We start from the raw sequence: 19,314 nt of genomic DNA on the forward strand, positions 1-19,314 counted from the left end.
CTACTGAAAGGCCTGTCGTATGGCTTATATATTGCTTCTGACATGTATAAATCCTCATCAGAATCCATCATTGTATGCAATGAAGCTTTATATGTTCGTAATAAGCATAACATCAATATGCACTGTTTCCTGAAACTTGACTAAATACTAACGAAAAAATTAGGCTCTCAACAACTTACACAACCAATACCGGTGATTACAATATGGGTAAACCATTATGGTTCGTAAAATTCGTGAGAATGGCGATTTTGTAGACTTTTGACATAAAATATATGGGAGAAATGGTTTACCCCTAATGTAAAAATTATATCCAGTTTGATCGTAAATTGTAAAAACCAAAATTGTTTGTAAAGTGAGTTTCAAATAGTTATTTTCTCGAATCGAAAAGTAAAATTTCGTAGCCTGCATTCAGAAAACCGTTGTGACACTCGGTCTGCGGCCCGTTTGACAATGTACACTACACATCTCAGCATTTATCAATCGGTCGCATAAATAACTATTTCGTTTAAATATACGAACGATTTAGTGTGAGTAGTAAAGCCAACAAATTTAAGCTGCTGAGCTGCCGTCATACACGCATTACACAAAAAATTGATGCTGTCAATCGTGTCAAATCCGCAACAATAAAGTCAGTTCAGTGATTTATTATTAAAAATGTCTGCTGATACAACTGTTTGCGCTCCTCAAGATAATTGCATAAAGATCAGTAAATGGAAAGTGCGGGAAGGTTTCCAGGTGACAAACAATCAAGTGATCCTTCTGTACCAGCTAGCTGATGGCGATGATAAAGAAATAAAGCGTTTAAAAGCCACAACATGTGGCGTTGTCAAAAAGCGGCTACAGAAAGCTGGCGATGTTGTTCAAAAGGGGTATGTTTATCAGTATAAGCGCGGCAAAGAGCGGGATATTAATTCACGGCTAATCGCTTAGGGATCCATTGATGGAACTGTCGGCGTGTGTACATACCACTGTTATCAAAGACATGTGTGCCGATTGTGGGGCTGATCTACGTCAAGATGACAATGTGAGTAAATAACATTGATGAAATCGAGAACCGCTAACTATTTACCATTTGAAACAATAACATCAACAGGGTAACACATCCGAGGCATCGGTGCCAATGATACATTCAGTGCCTGAATTGAAAGTCACTCAAAAATTAGCGCAAAAGCTCGGCAAGGCCGATACAGCGCGATTACTGGAGGAGAAAAAACTCGTCCTACTGGTTGATTTGGATCAAACGCTCATTCACACCACCAACGATAACATTCCGAACAATCTCAGAGGTGTTTACCACTTTCAATTGTACGGACCACATAGTCCTTGGTACCATACGCGTTTAAGGCCGGGAACATCCGATTTTCTGAGTAATATGGCGCCGTTCTTTGAACTACATATTTGTACCTTCGGCGCTAGAAACTATGCCCACATGATTGCCCAGTTCTTGGACGAAGATAAAAAGTACTTCTCGCATCGAATACTGTCACGTGATGAATGTTTCAATGCTACGAGTAAAACCGACAATCTGAGAGCACTGTTTCCGTGCGGCGATTCAATGGTTTGCATTATCGATGACAGAGAAGACGTGTGGAATATGGCATCGAATCTAATTCAAGTCAAGCCGTATCATTTCTTCCAACATACTGGCGATATCAACGCACCGCCGGGTATGGACAAACATGAGCTGGATGGCAAGGGTGTCGATTTTAAAGGTTTGTTCGAATTGGATGCATGACAGTGATGAAGAAACGTTGAATTTTCTGTATAATTTCTGTAGATCTTTCCGCGACATCACCTACGAAAGAACAGCCAACAACAGATGATATTGACGATAAGACTGATGTAGAACGTACGGCAAAGGTAGATGAAAGTGAGTCAAACTCTGAAGAAAGTGTCGCCAAAGACGAAAAAGACGAATCGGAATCACCCGAAAATTCGACTGATACGATAAGAGCTTCGACACCGGACGATACCTCAACGGAAGTGAAACCCGACGCTTCAGATGGAAAAACCGAGACACCTCTAAGTGATAAACCGAGCAAAAGTGCCGGCTCGGCCAGCGAAGACAATCTAATCGATGTGGAAGACAGCGACGATTATTTATTACATTTGGAATCGATTTTGAAAACGATTCACGCGCGTTTTTATGAGTATTACGAGGAGCATCAAAAGGTAACAACGGTGCATAGTCTTTTGAAGCAATTTCAATTATTTACACTAGACGTATTCCGTACATAGATTCCTGACCTTAAGATTTTGATACCAAAGATTCGCAGCGAAGTTTTAATCGGCAAAACTCTCGTATTTTCTGGCTTGGTGCCGAACCATTTAAAGTTGGAACAAAGTCGCGCCTACCTGATTGCCAAAGGTTTGGGTGCCAACGTACGTCAGCAATTAACAAGTGATACAACTCATTTAGTAGCAGCAACTGCCGGTTATTATTTTACATTTTGGAATCTAATATTCGGCCCGAAAGCATGCACATCTCTAACTAAAATCCAATTTGTAATTCCACGACATAGGAACATTCAAAGCCAATGCAGCCCGCAAACGTCCGGATATTAAAATTGTTACACCAGACTGGTTGTGGTCATGTGCAGAGCGATGGGAATGTGTAGAAGAAAAACTGTTTCCATTGGACCCGTCAAAGCCCAGTAAAATGAGACAACCGCCTGCCCATTGTCACAGTCCAGGTGCAGAATAAAGAAAATTCCTCTCCAAAACTGTGACGAGGTCTTACAAAAAATCGTCGTAAACTTACGTGAAACGATTTCTTTTTTCCACAGAGCATGCGGTCAACTACAACGAGATCAATTCACGTTTGCATGACGGAAATGCAAGTTCGATGGAAAAGAGCGAAGAAGAAGAACCCCGATTTCTCGACACCATCAATCCGTTGTTAAGCTTTTCTAAAGCTGATTTGGCAGCGATGGACCAAGAGTATGATCAATTTTTTGATGAATCGGACTCGTCATCAGACGATAATGAACACGTCGATATAGGTGAATTAAACTTTGTGCCATTTACCGCCAATTTAGCTTCATAAAATGGGTTTTTTCGCAGAAAATCCGCCCATCGACAAAGTGTTAAAAAAGAAACGCAAAAAGGAGGATGAAAGGGAGCATGTACAAGAAGCGAAACTGTTTTGTCTCGATAAAGAAGCGAGCAGCTCTAGCAAAACATCGGAAAAATCGAAACGAAATGTCGATTTGAATGGCAGCAGTAGTAGTAGTACGAGCAGCGAAGACAATGCAGAAGAAAAGCCGGACGATCCGGATGAAACCCCAAGTGCAAGATTTCGACGTGGTGGTGATTTGCCGTCCGACCTCGACATGGGTTCCGATTACAGTCAGGGCAGTCAAGATCCAATTGATGACGACGACGGCGAATGGGTGAGCATGGGCTCGGCTCTTGAAAGAGAATTTCTCGGCTTAGAATAATAATGACATGATTGACATGTACCGATGAGCGAAACACAATTTTTTACCGCAGAACAAGAGAAAAAATCGTGAATTACAAAAACTCTAATTTATTACGCTATAAGTGTGTCCGTTTTGTTTTCTATACAGCGAATGGTTGATCCTTGCCATCTTCGTTCCACTTAATGTACGTTTCCTGATGAGTAAAGTCTCGAATTCCTTCTAATCTACCTCTGGGCGGTGCTTTGTCATAATCGAAACCAGACTCTGACTTTCCGTACGCTTCACTAGCTGCATCCATTTGTTCGCGATATTGGTTGACAACAACATTTTTACCGGTTATTGGATCTTGAATATCTCCAAATTTGAACACGATTTTCTCGATGGAATGCGTTATCTGTTTCGTTAATCGTTCAGGTAGTTCTTTCACTGAAACATTAAAAAAATAGTTAATCAGCCGGGTGTAGACTTTACGCAGAATGACCAATAACGTAGTTCATATTTTATCAATTACCTAGCACAATATCGCCGGATTTGCAAAGTTTATTTGGATCGTGGGCGTATACAAATTTGTCTTGCTTGAAGTACTAAATTTGGGTAAACAAATTGATTTAAAAATAACAAATGTTGTTAGTGAATGTGGAATAGTTCGGTTACCATCAGCAAATTCTCATCCAATTCCATTTTTCTAATTCTAATTTTGGATGCCTGCGATTTAACTGATGGTACGCATTGTCCGAGTAAGATTGTCAGGGCTTTTTTCGCTCTATGTGCCATTGAAAATATAGTTTGTAAACTTCTTCGTTTTGAAAAATACTCCGAGAAGGACTACAATTCCACAATAACCTCGCTTTTCGATATTATTTTTGACATTTGCATCTGCGGCATATCAATTTTATGTTGAAGTGAGAGGAGCTTAGCGTGGGCTATTTTCAAAATGACAGCACTGAAGATAAGATCAAGGTAGATATATGGGCCCTTACAATTTACCTTGGATAAGATATCTATATTTGGTGAATTTGATCTTATCTATTACTTTGCAAATCTTTCGGAGAGATTTTTCTGAAAGTGGACTAGGCTCCGTCGGAGCTATTTTTGGCGATGTTTTATATGCCAATATGCTCATATAGCCCTTGGCCCCAATAATCGAAAACCGCAGACATTAAATTTTGATATTTGTTTATTAGCTAGTATTGGAGGTAGAGATGAGTGGGCATAGCAAATTTTTGTGCCCACATGCCCGCTATGCCCATCATTTGAGAAAAAAAACCCCAATGCCCGCAAGTCAAATGCCCATGGGCACTGGCCCAGCCCGCAAACTATGTGTACAGAAATTGGCCGAATTGTAAAGTTTTGAACGTTTACTTTAATTTTTTTCACCGTAAAAATTCATTACAAAGGCAAGTCTACTCTTGTTTATATGTAGAAAGAAAAGATCTCCTAAAGATAGTCCTGTCAACTGTCATCTAGACTTAGAATGATTGCAGCGTCTGCAAAGTTTCGTTCATCAGTTGTTTCTTTCTGCCGGAAAGCCAAATATTTTCTTGCAGTAATACTCATTACTGGGAAATCTTTCATTTCGCTTTAAAAGAACAATGTACAGTGTACACATTGCACACACTCTTCACTCACTGCTCCTACTCCCTACGAAATTTCAGGTGAACTATTAAAAACAATACATTCACAATAGTTAAAATTTGATGTGTCGCTGTAATTGATACTCGTTGAAAATTCATCGATTTTATTTATGATTTTGTTGACAATTTTGACTATTCCTAACTCTTGTCAGCCCACGAACTTCAAGATTTTGATGGATGTTACATGATTTTGTGGGTTGACTTCTATAATCTATATTTTTGGGATTATTGACGTCACATTAGGTTGGTTCCTTTAATCGCTTTATATGATCCACCAACACCATCTTTTCATCTCTATAACTTTCGACTTTCATACTTTTGACCTATAAACTTATGAATTTATAACTTTTACTTTACGGTTGGTTGACTTATAACTTAAGACTTATAAGCCACCTGACTTATAACTTATAAATTCGGATTTATAAGTTGACTTATTAGTTATAAGTAGTTTGCGCAAAACTGTCTATTAGTGAGTTTGCGCAACTTGACACATCTCACTTATAAGTCATACGCCCATATATAACACATGTAAACGGTTGCTAGGAATCTCGCGCCGCGTCATTCACAATAATTCTCATTTTGACACATTTTGTGTATGGAAGATGTCACTTTGTGAATCATTGTGAATGACGCGGCGCGAGATTCCTTAACACCAGTTTGATGTGTTGTTCGGAATGTGAATTTTTTGTTAGCCAGATTATAAAATAGCATATGTCACACGGGCTAAAAAGGGTTCGTCCGTATCGAATTCCCGATAATGTTGTATTTTGTGCCGCACAAAATAAGAGATGACCAGTAAAAGATATTTCACATTTTAATTTCGGTACCATCCAGCATAGTGCGTTGTGTATCATAGCGCATTTTGCAATGAGCATACACTACCCAAGTCACCTGGGCCAGGTGTTGTCAAATGTCACCTCGGAGGACATAAAACGATTTTAAGAACGGATTCTATCGATTCTAACGCATGAGTTTGACAAAATAATGAATACGTTCGAAATAAATCGACCAATTTTGAATTTTGAAGAATCGACCATACCTTGTATGAACATTGGTATTTTGTGATCTGTGCGAACTTCACACAGAACGACCGCTCCTACCACTCGAATTCTTCATCTGACATGAACGAGATTTTAACGAAAAATTCACTTTTTATCCACTGGGGCAAATTCGACAATTTCGATTATAGCTCTTTCTGTCAAAGTACAAGCTGGACATAATTTTAACTTTAATTTGTAAGTAAAAAATCTGTAATCATCGACGGCATAAACTATTGATTTTCGCTTATTTAATTGTTGTTATTATTTCAAATTAGTCACCGAACAGTTGGTGTAAGATCTTGAGTGAAATAAATCGGTAATTTACGTGAAATATTTAATTGAAAAAAAAAATTTGCCGCTCTGGCGTCTATTTGACGAAAATAAAAAAAATAAGCCGCCAACAAAAAAAAAGAAAATCAATTTTTTAAGACAATAAAATTCAGTGCATTTGTGATTGAGAATTTGTGTTAATACCAAAATTGGTGCATTTCCAGATCGTCAGAAAATAGAATATTCAAAATGATGGCAGATGAAGACATATCTCTCAATGAAGACCAAATTTTAGACAACCTAGATGATACCAATGGTGAAATGTTGAACGAGGTAAGAAAACTTTACATTATCAGCGCTTTCGCTATTATTCGATTGTAGTTTAGTCAGTGTTACTAGTACTTTGATAAAAGTAGATTACGTTACGTGGCAGATAAAATATCGGTCGATGCTCTTCGATCGGATGCGATCTTCGTTTCGGTGTTTGTTTTTATTTTCTGAAAATTTTCGGAATTTGCCTTATAGGGGCACTGTCAATTAATGTTTGTGACTGTTTGTAAACCGGCATCGAAAACAAAACAACAAAATCCGAAGCTTTCGATTATCTCTGCGACGTACCACTTCAGAGAGTGTTCTACCGCTCAGCGTTTGACCTAAATCAATTGCATTTTACAGATTGATCCTGAATTGGAAGCCATAAAAGCCAGAGTCAAGGAGATGGAAGAAGAAGCCGAAAAATTGAAACAAATGCAATCCGAGGTAAACAAACAAATGACACTTGGCTCACCCACCAGCATTGCGCCGATACAATTGTCGGTCGGCGAAAAGAAGGAAATCGATGACAGGTCCATTTATGTCGGCAATGTTGACTACGGAGCAACAGCCGAAGAACTAGAAGCCCATTTTCACGGTTGTGGCAGCATGAACCGAGTTACAATTTTATGTAATAAGGTGGACGGACATCCGAAGGGCTTTGCATACATTGAATTTGCGTCCAAGGACTTTGTCGAAACAGCGCTAGCAATGAATGAGACACTATTTCGAGGGAGACAAATTAAGGTAATTTTTTGATGACAGGCTAGTGTTAGACTAGACATGCACGTAGAATATATTCCCTGAGGAACATTGTTTTTAACACGGCCATTCAATCATTTGTCAGGTAATGGCAAAACGTACAAATCAACCGGGCTTGTCCACAACAAATCGGTTTCCACGTGGTTTCCGCGGTCGAACAGCTCGGGGTGCAGCTAGGGGTTCATGTTGTCACGGTAGTGCCTTTCGGGGTACAAGACGTCCAATGTAAGATTTGAATATTTATCCCAATAAAGTGAAATAGAAGCATTTATTTAGTTTTATTTTTAGCCGAGGATATCGTGGTCGCGCCAATTATTATGCTCCTTATTAGAAAAAAAATACTATGCCCATTGAACACACGCAAAAAAAATTTGTAGAAAAAAATATGCCCCCAATGCGAAAAAAGTATTTGAACGTATTTTGTTAAGGTAAGCGGAAGTTGAGTCTTTTTTTTTTGATTTTTTTTTTATTTTTTGAATTTATTTGCCGCATTTGATTCGAAACTTTTTTTATGAAGATTTTCGATGCAAATATCCAAAATTTTTGGTTGCATGATATTGAGGTGTTAGTAGTTGAATGTTTTATTTATCTTCCGTTCTTTATTTTAAATTATTATTGAATTCACTCTTGTACATACGATTTGATAGAAATGTGGATGGAAAGATTTTTTTTTTATTTTTTTTTTATTTTTACCGTAGTTGATTGTAGTGAGTAGAATTTGTATTGTAGATATACATCGGACGAAAAACACATTTTTTTGTTGATTTTTTGTTTAAACTTTACGCTAATTTGTCGGGGGTTGGGGCACACCAATTAAAATTACCACTGCAATCACTTTAATTTCGTTGCCATTATAATTTGCGACTATTTTAAACAAGACTACTTATCTTAACAAAATTTGAATCAAAAAAACAAAATCTTCCGAATCGAAACATTGCATTCGGTTCAATTAGATAGTTAGTTGGTCTGAAGCGTGGTAGAATTCGGCAGTCATAATGACTGGAGTCATTTGTCTGTAGATAGCATGGATCGATATGTCAAAACCGTGGCCCTTGATATAATCAAATCAGAGTGCGCAAAGTACTCAATCGTTAAATGCCAGTTTCCATTGTACTTTGGTGCATAATTGTGGTGTGATTATGGAATGTTGGAATAACAAGTCAATTTACAGTGAAAGTTGTCTCAACGTCAGTCTGTTCAATCCAACTTACAACGCATAGAAACCTAGTAGAGCCGAATTTGTGAGAGAAATATTTGAAATTCTCTCACAAATTCGCCTCTCTAAGGTTTTTATGCGTTGTACGGTAGCAATGAGATTCAATCTGGTAGAGCCTTAATAATATCCTCGTTACCCCGTTCTGGACGGATTAAATTTTATTTTGAAAGTAGGACTCGGAATGGGCCGACCATACTAGACCTGAAAATGAATGACTATATAGGGGAATGAGGAGTAATTCCGATTATTTATAAATTTTCTATTTCGGACAGGTTAGGATGAGGGTATTATGAGACTCTGATTCCAAGCCTTACATATCTCTATGTTGAGTCAAACTACTTTGATGACTTTTCTTCACAGTCAAAGTAAAATTCTGGCTTTACGAAATTGTCGTATGTTCGAACATTTGTTCAAAGACAACGTCTGTTTTGAGTCTGTTGAACTCAATTCAAATTTTCATTCATGTCATCGAGTCGAAATTATCGAAACATGTTTCACTGTTGTCTGGTTAACGATTTTAGTGATTTCGTCAATTTTTTTTCCATCAATTCCCCACGTTACTGTCAGACCAACAGGTACTGAGGTAGATTCGTTTTCATCAAGAATTTTCCAACTGACCGAATTTGTTTGGTGTACGTTTACGTGTGTTGTATATCGAAATGTTGGTTGATTGGTTGTTTGTTGTAGAAATTGGTTTCGATTTGAATCTTTGGTAAAATTTCTTTTTGATGTAAATCTAAATCTACACCACAGTTCACACACATTTCCAGACCCCACTATGAAATTTTGTTTTCTTTAAAAGATGTATATTTGAAAAAATTACTGAGTATGTCGAACGCGAACCTCAGAAATGATTGAAGCAACTCATGCTGAAGGTTTCAAGAGGACGAGGCTGAAGTCCTGAAGTCAAAGAACGATTACCTTACTGTATGATGATTCAAGTAAACCCCTTCCAAGTCATTTTTAATAATTCTTTTTGTCATTACAAAGACCTCATTGGTCTTTTTCGAGGTGGTCGACTACTTTTAACTGGGCTTTCAACTACATTCGAGTATTTATTATGACAATTCACTCGTTCTTCTTGAACATTAATTCAATTCTCAAAATACGTCGAATTTTCTAGCTAATTGAGACAGGTAACGATATCTCGCTACTATTTCAACATCAAATGTAATCGCTTCGAAGAAAATTGAAGAAAAAATTTCATCTGCAACTTAGCTTGTCTTGAAGTCCGATATGCTTCTTGGTGTATTTTTATATACCAAGCGTAAGTACATCAGCGTCCCACCCTTATACATTAATCGAAGTATAGACAAAGTTCTCATTATCAAAGGAAGCAATTATGAGCAATAGACCCCTTGCAAATTTACAGCGTATATTAAGGCGAAAGAAATATTCGTTTTTTGATGATTTCTCTGAAGTAAAATCTTTTTTTGAAAAGGTAAAATCCATGAAAACACGCAAAAATGTATTAATTTGAAAGGAAAAATTGGTTTGGCGAAGCCTGTGCAGATTTCATAAATTTACACAATCTGCAAAGGTTTCTCCAAGCGGGATAAGTTATCATCCACAAACCAATTTTTCCTTTAAGAGTAACAGATTTGTGCGTGCTTTAATGGTTTTACTTTTTTCATGAAAAGCTTTTGGCTCAGAGAAATCATAAAAATACTAATATTTCTTTCGTCTGCAATGTAGGCTACACAATTGGTACATTGCTCTTAAATGACAAATTGTTCTGTATGCGTACAACTAAATGTGCTGAATGACGTTCCATCGATTCCACGTCCAAGTTCGCATGTACTTTTAATTTTTACACGTAGCAAAATGAAAAAAAAAAAAAAGAAAACCAAAAACACTTATCCACAATACATCCAAAATTAATTGCATCCCCATACGTTAATTTATTTTCGTTACTATTGTTTCAGATTTTATTTGTAAGCAAGCAATTCAAAAAACATTATTTTGCCTTCAACGATCACAAAAAAAATATTATGTCGGAATAAGATTGCTGATAAAAAAATTCAATAAAAAAATAATCAACAAAATAATGCGAAAAAAATGAACTTAAAAATAATGAAAAAAAGAAAAACGAAATGTTAAAACCGCTGTGCGAAAATCTACTTATCAACTCGAATTAATCCAACTTCATTTAAAAACAACACAATAATGTTTTTTGAACCAAGAAAAAAAATTTATCCAAAATGCATTTATTTAGCCCGAGAATAAATAAATCCAATAAAAAAAAAATTATTCTGAAAATGAAAGCCAAAAAAAAAGAAATTTTAAAAGAAGAAGAAAAAAAGAACAGAAAATTCCCGGCTTCACTTAAAAAGGAACAAAAAAAAAGAAAAGAAAAACAGCAAAGACAAAAATATTAAACCGAAAAGATCCTGGAAAAAATTGAGATCACAAATTGAAAGAGGACAAATCGAAAAAAATGGACATAATAAAATATGGAAAAGAGGATAAACAATAAACAATTACAATTTACAAAACAAAAAAAAAATTTAATTATAAAAATTAATAAAAAAAACTTGTAATACCAATGTCAAATGTTTGTTTCATTTGTTTGTTTTATTTTCATTTTAATTTTTCTTTCTTTATTTCATGATGTATAAACTTAATTCACTTTTGCTGTTCAAACTTATCCGAAAAAAATTCCAAAATAACAAAGAAAATTAAGACCAAATCTTATTGAGCAACAGTCACATAGCCAACCGGCGGGTGTCGCTTCAGGCATATGAACACAGCGCTGTAAAACATACGAATAGGTTAAGTTCAGTTTACGCACAACATTTTACATAAATATTTCTTCGTTCAACCATCCGCAACATCACTTACACCATCAAAACAGCGCAAATCATATACACCCCCGACGAAATCAAATTGAAGGCACCCGGAAATGTGTTCAACGTATGCGAGTAGACGAAACTGTATAGCGTGGCCGAACCCAGCGGCGAAATGGATTCCATTGAAGTTGTTAGCGAATAAATTTTACCAATTTCATTTGCTGTTTTTCGATTTGATTTGAGTTAGAAACTTCGGTTTAAAACAAATTTTCGAAGTAATTGTTCAAGGCCTGTTTTTGTTCCTATAATTTTCCAAAATTGGTCGAACTACTAAGGCCAAAAACCCTGCCAAAAACACACGAGCGAATTTGCGTTGATGGGATCGCCAATTATGCTACCTATGGTGAATACCTGATTAAAATGGAAAGCGAAGCATAACAATTGTTATTGTCGATTCCATCATCTCAAAATTGCTCGTGTGCTTTCGGCCTAATGTCAAATTCTCAACAAATTTCGGAAAATTTTAGCAAATTTAGAAAACTTATTTTGAAAAAAAAGGCCCTGTTAACGTTATCGTGAGTGTAGAACAAGAATTATACCTGGTACTGTGTTCGACAAAATTGCTCTGCACATCGGACCTGACATGCCACGGAATATTGCGATTGAAGTTGCTGTTTGTAAGATACAAAAAGAATAAAAGGGAATTAATGTGAGGGTCAAGTTTTAAAGAAAAAGTTTCACGAAAATGTAATGGAAACTCAAGTAGCTTTTACACAGTCAACTTTTGGCATCTTCAAGTTACGAGTGAAAAGGAAGAATGAAAGGTAAGGTAGTTGATTCCACTTACATTACCATTTTGTTGAAAATGGTTAAACTCTAAAATAGTCAGCTGTGCACCAGCAAAACTGACTTTAAACACAATTAGCGCCTAATACAATTGGCATTTATCGCTCCAATTAAGACCAATTTTCATTGAGCGAATGTTGTTACAATATTGCATCCTAAACTCAACTCACCCATATACAAATGCCACGGTTGAGAGGCCAAGGCCTTGATAAAATAATCAGCAAAACAGCTCAGGTACGACATTATTGCTAGATTTGTCTCCGACACTCGCAGTACCTTTATCCCAAAATATTGATGAAAACAAAACGTCGACATTGATGACAAAGCGTGAATCACACTACACTCCGTTTACTCACAGTTTTCAAAGTAACAATGTTCTACTTTTCCATTGTTATAGCGTAAACGGAGTGTAGTGCGTTTCGTGCTTAAGTACCTTATTCAGTAGGTACATGCCCAACACATTGCCTATGATCATTAAGAGTATGTTGGCAGCATCGAAAAATGTTGACTGTTGTATCGACCAATTGAATTTCTCCCTTACGAACAAGTAGAAGACGGTCGATGATCCCTCTGAAAGAATATATTTGTTTAAGCAAGAAAATGAGATAAAGTGCTGAAGAATATGGTGGTGATCGTCAAAACTAACCCAATGCAAAGATACTCAGCACCAATGATGATAGAGTCATCCAGATGATCGAACGATCTAAATTTTCACGGCTCTTGAAGCACGTCCGGACCATGTCGGTGACAAGGCTCACATCGAAAATAGCTTTTAGTTTGGCCTGTAACAGAAACGGTCAGTTACACTTACGTGCGATCGTCTTTAACAACTTACTAGTTTCCCGACAGATTCATCCTGTTGAATGCTCTCCTCAACGAAAAATATCACGTATAGTACACCTATAAGGGTAGCTAGACCGGAAATACCAAATACTATGGTCGGAGATGTTAATTGTAAAATGTAACTGCTGGACATAAAGCCAAATAAGAGTCCAACGTAAATTCCAGCTTCTAAATACGACATTCGTGCTGGTCGGTCACTTGGGGTTGTTATATCTGTGACATAGCTAAAAATTCCAGTTATTAAGGCACAATTGCCACCGCAGATGGAAATGGGTATGTATGGAAGTAGATAAAACCATGGATTCACAGGTACCAAAGTGGAAAGGTAAGATATCACAGTTACTGATGCGTAAATTATGAAGTAGCCTAGTAAGAAAAATGTACGTTTTCAATGTTTCTTGTTACTCAAAGGAAAAATTCTTTAGCTTTTACCTATAAATGTGGTCATTATAACCGGCTTTCTACCAAATTTATCTGACCACGGTCCGATAAACAAGCTGGCCAAGGCTGGAAAAAGACTTTCGACTATGGTCTTGGCCATAAAAAATTTGGCTGCATAAGGTTGAACTACACTTTCAATCGCTTCCGTCTCATTTGTCGCATTCGGTGTTCCCAGTAAAATACATTCAGTCTTATTGAAATGGAAAATTTCTGTGCATGTCTGGTAGATGACTTGGTTTTGAAACACTGTGCCTTTAAGCAGAGACAGCAGAGTATATTTTCCTAAACGTGTTTTTTCGCAGAAACGAAAATTGTTTACCTGTTACACTCCATGCGAAAAATAGCAAGAGTACAGCTGGTTCCATTATGAGTAACCTGGTCTTGGCAGGTTGATTTACTACCGACTCGACTGTGTCAGTTCTCGTATCATCTTCATTCGCAGTTGAACGAATCAAGGATTCTTGCGATTCCATGCTGAGGTTTATTTTGTAAGTAGCATTTTCCTGAAATAGGTGTCAAGTGTACGATGTACAGCATGAGGTGTTTCGAGAATTCGTGCATGAAATGTGACATTTTAAATGAGTAGGACTCGCCCTTTCATTAAGCAGATCCAGTGTTCGAGGGTATGGATTGTGCATAGGCACCTAGAGTCATAGTCATTATGAGCGAAATTCGAGTAAAAATCATCTCAGGGAATATGTGTGTCACTGCTACAGCACCATGGAGAGAACAAAAAAAGACTAAAATAAATTCCTCTTCGACTTCAGTTTATTTATCCATAAATTGCAACATTGGATCATCATCTCTTCGCCTCTTCATCAAATATGCTTCCACCTCATGTTCCGTGGGTTGTTTAACATCAAACATACTGTTATATGGTCGCTTTCTTTCATCCATACTCAGCAATTCTGACACTTTCTCCAAGTGTTTCTCTTCTGCGTCCAATGCTTTTTCCAACGAATCTACATCTTTAGACTTAGACTTCTTCTTCTTCTTTTTATTCTTTTTGTTTTTCTTCTTTTTGGACGATGTCGAAGCCATTTCGCTTGCAGCAGATGAATTGACCTGTTCATCGGAACTTTCCTCGTCGGCAGACTGAATCTGAATGTTCGGGATGTGATTGATGCTTTCTGTTTCAATTACTTGATTTTTACCGGATTCCCCGACGCAGTAGGAGTTTTTGATGAATGAGTGGCAGCATTTGAATCCCCAATTTCCGTTCGTCCAAAACGATCCGAAAACTGTCGTATGGTTGTTGATGAAAACGTCCTCTTCGTAGATACTACGATTTGTGTGCTTCTCTTGTCCCTTTAACACCTTACCACTTCGTGAATATTCAACGTATTCCTCTGTTTGAGCGAGCAGTAATGACTTTGGTGGAGCCTTTAAATGTTCTTCACCGCCGTACTTATCCAAAATTGTGTCTTTCGTTGCTGACTTGAACTCCTCCTTCTTTTTCTCATATTCATGCTGGAGCATTTCCAGTTTTGTTGGTTCGGCCAGTAAATGTACATCGACGCCTTTACCGTAAGCTTCCCACGCGAATATTTGAGCAACCGAATGCTTTTTCGTGTCACCAGAAAATCGAACAAAATTTTCACCAGCAAAATCCGAATCGCCGGGTTTTACTTTCGGATTCGGATTGTCTCTCATCGACCGGGTTTTCGGGTCATAGTACGCTGAATTCGGATCCAAATTCCGCAGATACTTTGCAGTGTCTTCACGAATACGTAGATTTCGAACTGTAATCCGTTGCTTAGAATCCACTTTCGTTCCAGGCATGTCGACTTCGTCCACATATTTGTCCTCATCCTCTTCTTCATCCTCATCGGAAAGTTCTGCGTCTGGATTGTTTTTCAGTTTGTCCGCTTTGATTTGCTGCTTTGCCTCTTCCACTTTCTTATATTCTTCAATGATTTCCTTGTGTGCGGCCGGATCGTAGCCAGCCCAACGATCACGTTTCCCATCGTAATCGGACACAATTTTTGGTTGAACGAATTCATCGTAGGCCATCAATGCCCCGGAATATTTAGCGCCAATCTTTCTCGGCCTCTCCATACAATCAACCTTTTTATGTGTCATTGCGCCACAGTTTTCACAAGATCCTTTGCGAAATTTCGTCACCACCTTGCTTGTATCCACACCGCGCTTGTACCATTCACTAATTGCCGAAAATTCATCTTTTTCTTCATGTTGTGGCCGTTGATGTTTTAATGTTGGGCCATTGGTTCCATAATACCACGGAGCATTGGAAATGTATTGCGGAATATGGGGATTTATGTCCTTGCCTTCTTCGTCGACTTCAGCTGGAAACGTACCATTTTTTCGTGCTTCCTCAAGTTCCTTTTGCCTTCGCCAATCTTCACGGGATTTCTTCTTCGGCTCTTCATCATTGGACGCATCTGTTAGCAGTTGTGATACGGGTATTCGTGGAGCTTGCGATACCATTTTCGATCTGTTTAGAGATAGTTTTTTACAAGGACTGACGATATTTTTCGTAAACAACAAACGCTTGATTTATATACGTTTCAGTGACACATGTCAGCCATTTTTAGGACAGAATGTCATTCATTAACATGAAGTTAGCTAAAAGTTATTGACTTTTAGGCGGGAAAGTTACAATTAAAAGTTTTTCAAATTATATTTTGCATAGTATGAATGGTTTCGAACACATTCCTAAATTAACTCTTGTTTTGTGTTCAGAATAAAGCTCACGTTAGGCCATCATAAAAGCAACAATAGTATCGTGGGGCACTTACTGATGTATCTCTTCGTTATCAATGATTTCAGTAGAGCTGTAAACGACCATACACAGCACTGTAAACGCTCCTCTTAAAGATACGTAATAAACAAACAAAAGATAAGATTATCGTCTAAAATAAGCACACAATACACTTGATTTTCTTTGACCGTAAAATTGCAAGTCACACAGTTCTTTGTAGTGGTTTCGGCAAATAAGGTTGTTAAAAATCGAAACTAAACCTAAACTATTTTGAAATTACTAACCGTAGCAAATCACCAGACCTTCAAAAGACAACGACCGAGAGGACTTTTTAATAAGGCAGTCACAATATGTATCTAAATATTTTTTACCTGATTTATAATAACAATGTTGTAAAGTAGCTCAGTGACGACCGAGTTTATTTTCTCTACTGCCCACAAACAACAATGTTGAACCAATAATCTCTTGAAATTCGCGTATTAAGCAAATTTAATTGAATAACAATTAATCAAACAAAAGAACTTAAATAACAAACTGATAAGCGATGGCATACATTGATTTATATACGAAAAATAAGTATTCACATCGCATTGATTGTGTGTACACAACTCAAAACAGCTGATTTTGTGTTTTTATCTGCATTTACTTACATTCAATGAGTATAAGGTGTTTACATCTCTTCTTGGTAACGTTACAACTACACTCTCATTCGTTTTAAGATCATTTTTTGTCAACATCTTTAAGTTCACTTTTTATTTATGCGTTAAGATTTTCTTTAAGATATTCCGCACCTACTTCAAAAAGTTTGTTATAGAAAGTGTTATATTCAAACTATTGACAATAAAACTGCCTTTTACCTCCCTTACCAGATAAAACTAACTCACTCGCAGCACCTCACGGAAATACTGATTCCATACGAAATTATTGCTAGATTTGACTCCGACACTCGCAGCACCTTTATCCCAAAATGTTGATGAAAACAAAATGTCGACATTGATGATAAATAGATAGATCTCAGTACCTTAATCAGTAAATTCAACACTGAGGGGGACCGCACTGAAAAGAGTTGCAAAAGTTGCATTTTGAAAAAAGAGTTGCAAAAGAGTTGGACGCACAGATAAAGAGTTGCAAAAGAGTTGCACGCGAAAAAAAGAGTACAAATGAGTTGCAGAAGAGTTGCACATGCAAAATGTGGTATTAACGTTGACAAAATATCTTCGTTCTATAAATTTAGTAGATTCTATGTTCGACAGAAGGAAACAGTTTTACTAATCCTAAATAAAAGCGACGTAAATATTTATAGATCCGTACAATTGATGTAGGAATACAGTGACAACAGATTTTATAAAATTATTAAAAGAAGTTCGAGAACGAACGTCTAGAGAACATCAACTGACGACGAATGTAAAATTTTGACACAATGTCCTACTTTTCATTTTTCTAATATAACTTTGACTTTTTATTGACAAAAATTAGTAAATTTAGTAAAATGATAGAACGGTTTCACCTTCATTATGACCTGGATAGTAGAATAAAGAGTCAATACCATTACGTCATGGTGGAACAAATCGAGAATTAGAAACAAGCCGAAGTACTGAAAATATACCTTATTTTAACTATCTAACGAAATATCCTATTTCTTAAATAGTACATTACTGCTATTAGGCTGGATATAAGATACGTGTACGTATACGAGAGCTTGCACGAGTATTAGTACGAGTCTCTTATATACAGCCTTATATCAGTGAGGTATTTTATCACAGTAGGCAAACAACTCTTTTTCTAGTGATTTAATTTTGCTTGCAAAACCTTTAGCTCTCTAGGATAAATTAGTTTACTCTTATGTAACTTACTGAAATACAATAGTTATTTGTGTATCTGTTCTGGACGATTGTTTTTAGACAATTTCGCTTGTCTCACTTCGTTCGGGCTACATGCGAAAGTGCCTAAAATCAATCGTCCAAAACAGATACTCAAAACATTTTTCATGTAAGGGGTCGAAAACCTGAGAAAAATATTGAAACTCCCTCATTTTCGGCCCCGACACATGAAATAGTATTATACATAATACTACATAATAGATACAAATCGTGTGATTGCCGCCCTTGCCTGCGGCGCGGGCTGCAAACTTCACACGTTTGAATTTTTTTACTTTCGCCCTGAGTGATGCATACTATTTTTTATGCCAAATACTGCGGAAGATTTGTATTTTCGGTCCAAAACAAAACATAATTTTAATTAAACTGTTGAGTTATCAACAAAATTTGGTGTAGAAACACCAAAATGCCGAAAAGCGCGGGTCCAGGGGGCGGCAGCCCCCTGGTATAAAAATAAAAACAATTTAACAAATGAAATTACTGTAAACATACATTCACTTGCTCACAAAACATTTGGCTATCGTCAACACAACACTACACTCAATGCGTACTTTCAATCAAGTGAACATGTGTTTTCGAGACATATGAGGACCGAAAGTAAAATGATGACAGTGATATTTACTTTCGGCCCGAAAATACGCAAGGCCTGAATTTTTTTACTTTCGGTCACCATTTGAGGACCGAAAATACAAACTTTCGCAGTATTTGGCATAAAATAGTTATTTGTGTATCTGTTTTGGACGATTGTTTTTAGGCAATTTCGCGAGTTGCCTAACACTTCGTTCGGGCTACATGCGAAAGTGCCTAAAATCAATCGTCCAAAACAGATACTCAAAAAATTTTTCATGTAAGGGGTCGAAAACCCAAGAAAAATCTCGAAACTCCCTCATTTTCGGCCCCGACACATGAAAAATACATTTATCTCCTGCAAGCTGATATTTCATACATTACGCGTTTCTGCATATAAACACAAACACATACATAACCACAGCCTATACGATTGGATAATTCACACATAACCCACCTAGGGTAAATTTACTTTCCATCTACATATTTGAAAAAAAAAAAAAACGCCGAACTGCGGAAGCGAACACGGGACCAGCAGCATATCAACCAAACATGCTGACCACTACGCCAACA

At 37.0% G+C, this 19,314-nt stretch overlaps 5 protein-coding genes across 7 annotated transcripts; 2 read left to right on the top strand and 3 right to left on the bottom strand.

Annotated features, from left to right (window-relative positions):
- Positions 1-626: 626 nt before the first annotated feature.
- LOC119081148 (RNA polymerase II subunit A C-terminal domain phosphatase) lies at positions 627-3,532 on the top strand. The gene is made up of 8 exons (XM_037189896.1): positions 627-869; positions 931-1,024; positions 1,094-1,712; positions 1,778-2,172; positions 2,239-2,434; positions 2,523-2,693; positions 2,787-3,002; positions 3,064-3,532. Exons 1-8 carry the CDS (start codon positions 655-657, stop codon positions 3,438-3,440), a joined length of 2,283 nt encoding a protein of 760 aa, XP_037045791.1. The 5' UTR covers positions 627-654; the 3' UTR covers positions 3,441-3,532.
- On the bottom strand, positions 3,510-4,286 carry LOC119081149 (28S ribosomal protein S17, mitochondrial). The gene is made up of 3 exons (XM_037189897.1): positions 4,077-4,286; positions 3,934-4,006; positions 3,510-3,848 (listed from the first exon to the last, which is right to left on the bottom strand). The coding sequence occupies exons 1-3, from the start codon at positions 4,194-4,196 to the stop codon at positions 3,562-3,564; spliced, it is 480 nt and encodes a 159-aa protein (XP_037045792.1). The 5' UTR covers positions 4,197-4,286; the 3' UTR covers positions 3,510-3,561.
- A 1,903-nt stretch (positions 4,287-6,189) lies between these two features.
- LOC119081071 (polyadenylate-binding protein 2) lies at positions 6,190-11,644 on the top strand. 3 transcript variants are annotated; one of them, XM_037189793.1, is made up of 6 exons: positions 6,190-6,291; positions 6,591-6,699; positions 7,042-7,425; positions 7,526-7,665; positions 7,729-7,868; positions 10,582-11,644. In XM_037189793.1, the coding sequence occupies exons 2-5, from the start codon at positions 6,616-6,618 to the stop codon at positions 7,769-7,771; spliced, it is 651 nt and encodes a 216-aa protein (XP_037045688.1). In that variant the 5' UTR covers positions 6,190-6,291; positions 6,591-6,615; the 3' UTR covers positions 7,772-7,868; positions 10,582-11,644. The 3 variants fall into 3 exon arrangements, with proteins under 3 accessions (XP_037045688.1, XP_037045690.1, XP_037045689.1); XM_037189794.1 differs by having other exon boundaries at positions 6,247-6,412; positions 10,582-10,903; XM_037189795.1 differs by lacking the exons at positions 7,729-7,868; positions 10,582-11,644 and having other exon boundaries at positions 7,526-7,707.
- Positions 11,034-16,913, bottom strand: LOC119081070 (proton-coupled folate transporter-like). The gene is made up of 10 exons (XM_037189792.1): positions 16,669-16,913; positions 13,895-14,078; positions 13,567-13,827; positions 13,127-13,500; positions 12,938-13,073; positions 12,725-12,861; positions 12,462-12,567; positions 12,045-12,116; positions 11,498-11,666; positions 11,034-11,408 (listed from the first exon to the last, which is right to left on the bottom strand). The coding sequence occupies exons 2-10, from the start codon at positions 14,046-14,048 to the stop codon at positions 11,348-11,350; spliced, it is 1,470 nt and encodes a 489-aa protein (XP_037045687.1). The 5' UTR covers positions 14,049-14,078; positions 16,669-16,913; the 3' UTR covers positions 11,034-11,347.
- On the bottom strand, positions 14,330-16,148 carry LOC119081068 (pre-mRNA-splicing factor Slu7). Its single transcript, XM_037189791.1, has one exon. It carries the CDS (start codon positions 16,021-16,023, stop codon positions 14,344-14,346), a length of 1,680 nt encoding a protein of 559 aa, XP_037045686.1. The 5' UTR covers positions 16,024-16,148; the 3' UTR covers positions 14,330-14,343.
- Positions 16,914-19,314: the final 2,401 nt, after the last annotated feature.

Source organism: Bradysia coprophila, unplaced genomic scaffold, assembly GCF_014529535.1.
Source record: "Bradysia coprophila strain Holo2 unplaced genomic scaffold, BU_Bcop_v1 contig_350, whole genome shotgun sequence".
NCBI classification, from domain to species: Eukaryota; Metazoa; Arthropoda; class Insecta; order Diptera; family Sciaridae; genus Bradysia; species Bradysia coprophila.

Bases quoted from the DNA above. Each gene is read 5' to 3' on its own strand.
- LOC119081070 (XM_037189792.1), bottom strand. From the start codon at position 14,048: ATGGAATCGCAAGAATCCTTGATTCGTTCAACTGCGAATGAAGATGAT. The intron at 12,568-12,724 runs GTACTTAAGCAC...TTTGGGATAAAG, and splicing joins GCATGTACCTACTGAATAAG to GTACTGCGAGTGTCGGAGAC. The intron at 11,409-11,497 runs GTAAGTGATGTT...TATGTTTTACAG, and splicing joins ATTTGCGCTGTTTTGATGGT to CGCTGTGTTCATATGCCTGA.
- LOC119081149 (XM_037189897.1), bottom strand. From the start codon at position 4,196: ATGGCACATAGAGCGAAAAAAGCCCTGACAATCTTACTCGGACAATGC. The intron at 4,007-4,076 runs GTAACCGAACTA...ACCCAAATTTAG, and splicing joins TGGATGAGAATTTGCTGATG to TACTTCAAGCAAGACAAATT. The intron at 3,849-3,933 runs GTAATTGATAAA...TTAATGTTTCAG, and splicing joins ATCCGGCGATATTGTGCTAG to TGAAAGAACTACCTGAACGA.
- LOC119081068 (XM_037189791.1), bottom strand. From the start codon at position 16,023: ATGGTATCGCAAGCTCCACGAATACCCGTATCACAACTGCTAACAGAT.
- LOC119081071 (XM_037189793.1), top strand. From the start codon at position 6,616: ATGATGGCAGATGAAGACATATCTCTCAATGAAGACCAAATTTTAGAC. The intron at 6,700-7,041 runs GTAAGAAAACTT...TGCATTTTACAG, and splicing joins ATGGTGAAATGTTGAACGAG to ATTGATCCTGAATTGGAAGC. The intron at 7,426-7,525 runs GTAATTTTTTGA...ATCATTTGTCAG, and splicing joins TTCGAGGGAGACAAATTAAG to GTAATGGCAAAACGTACAAA.
- LOC119081148 (XM_037189896.1), top strand. From the start codon at position 655: ATGTCTGCTGATACAACTGTTTGCGCTCCTCAAGATAATTGCATAAAG. The intron at 1,025-1,093 runs GTGAGTAAATAA...TAACATCAACAG, and splicing joins ATCTACGTCAAGATGACAAT to GGTAACACATCCGAGGCATC. The intron at 2,173-2,238 runs GTAACAACGGTG...TTCCGTACATAG, and splicing joins ATTACGAGGAGCATCAAAAG to ATTCCTGACCTTAAGATTTT.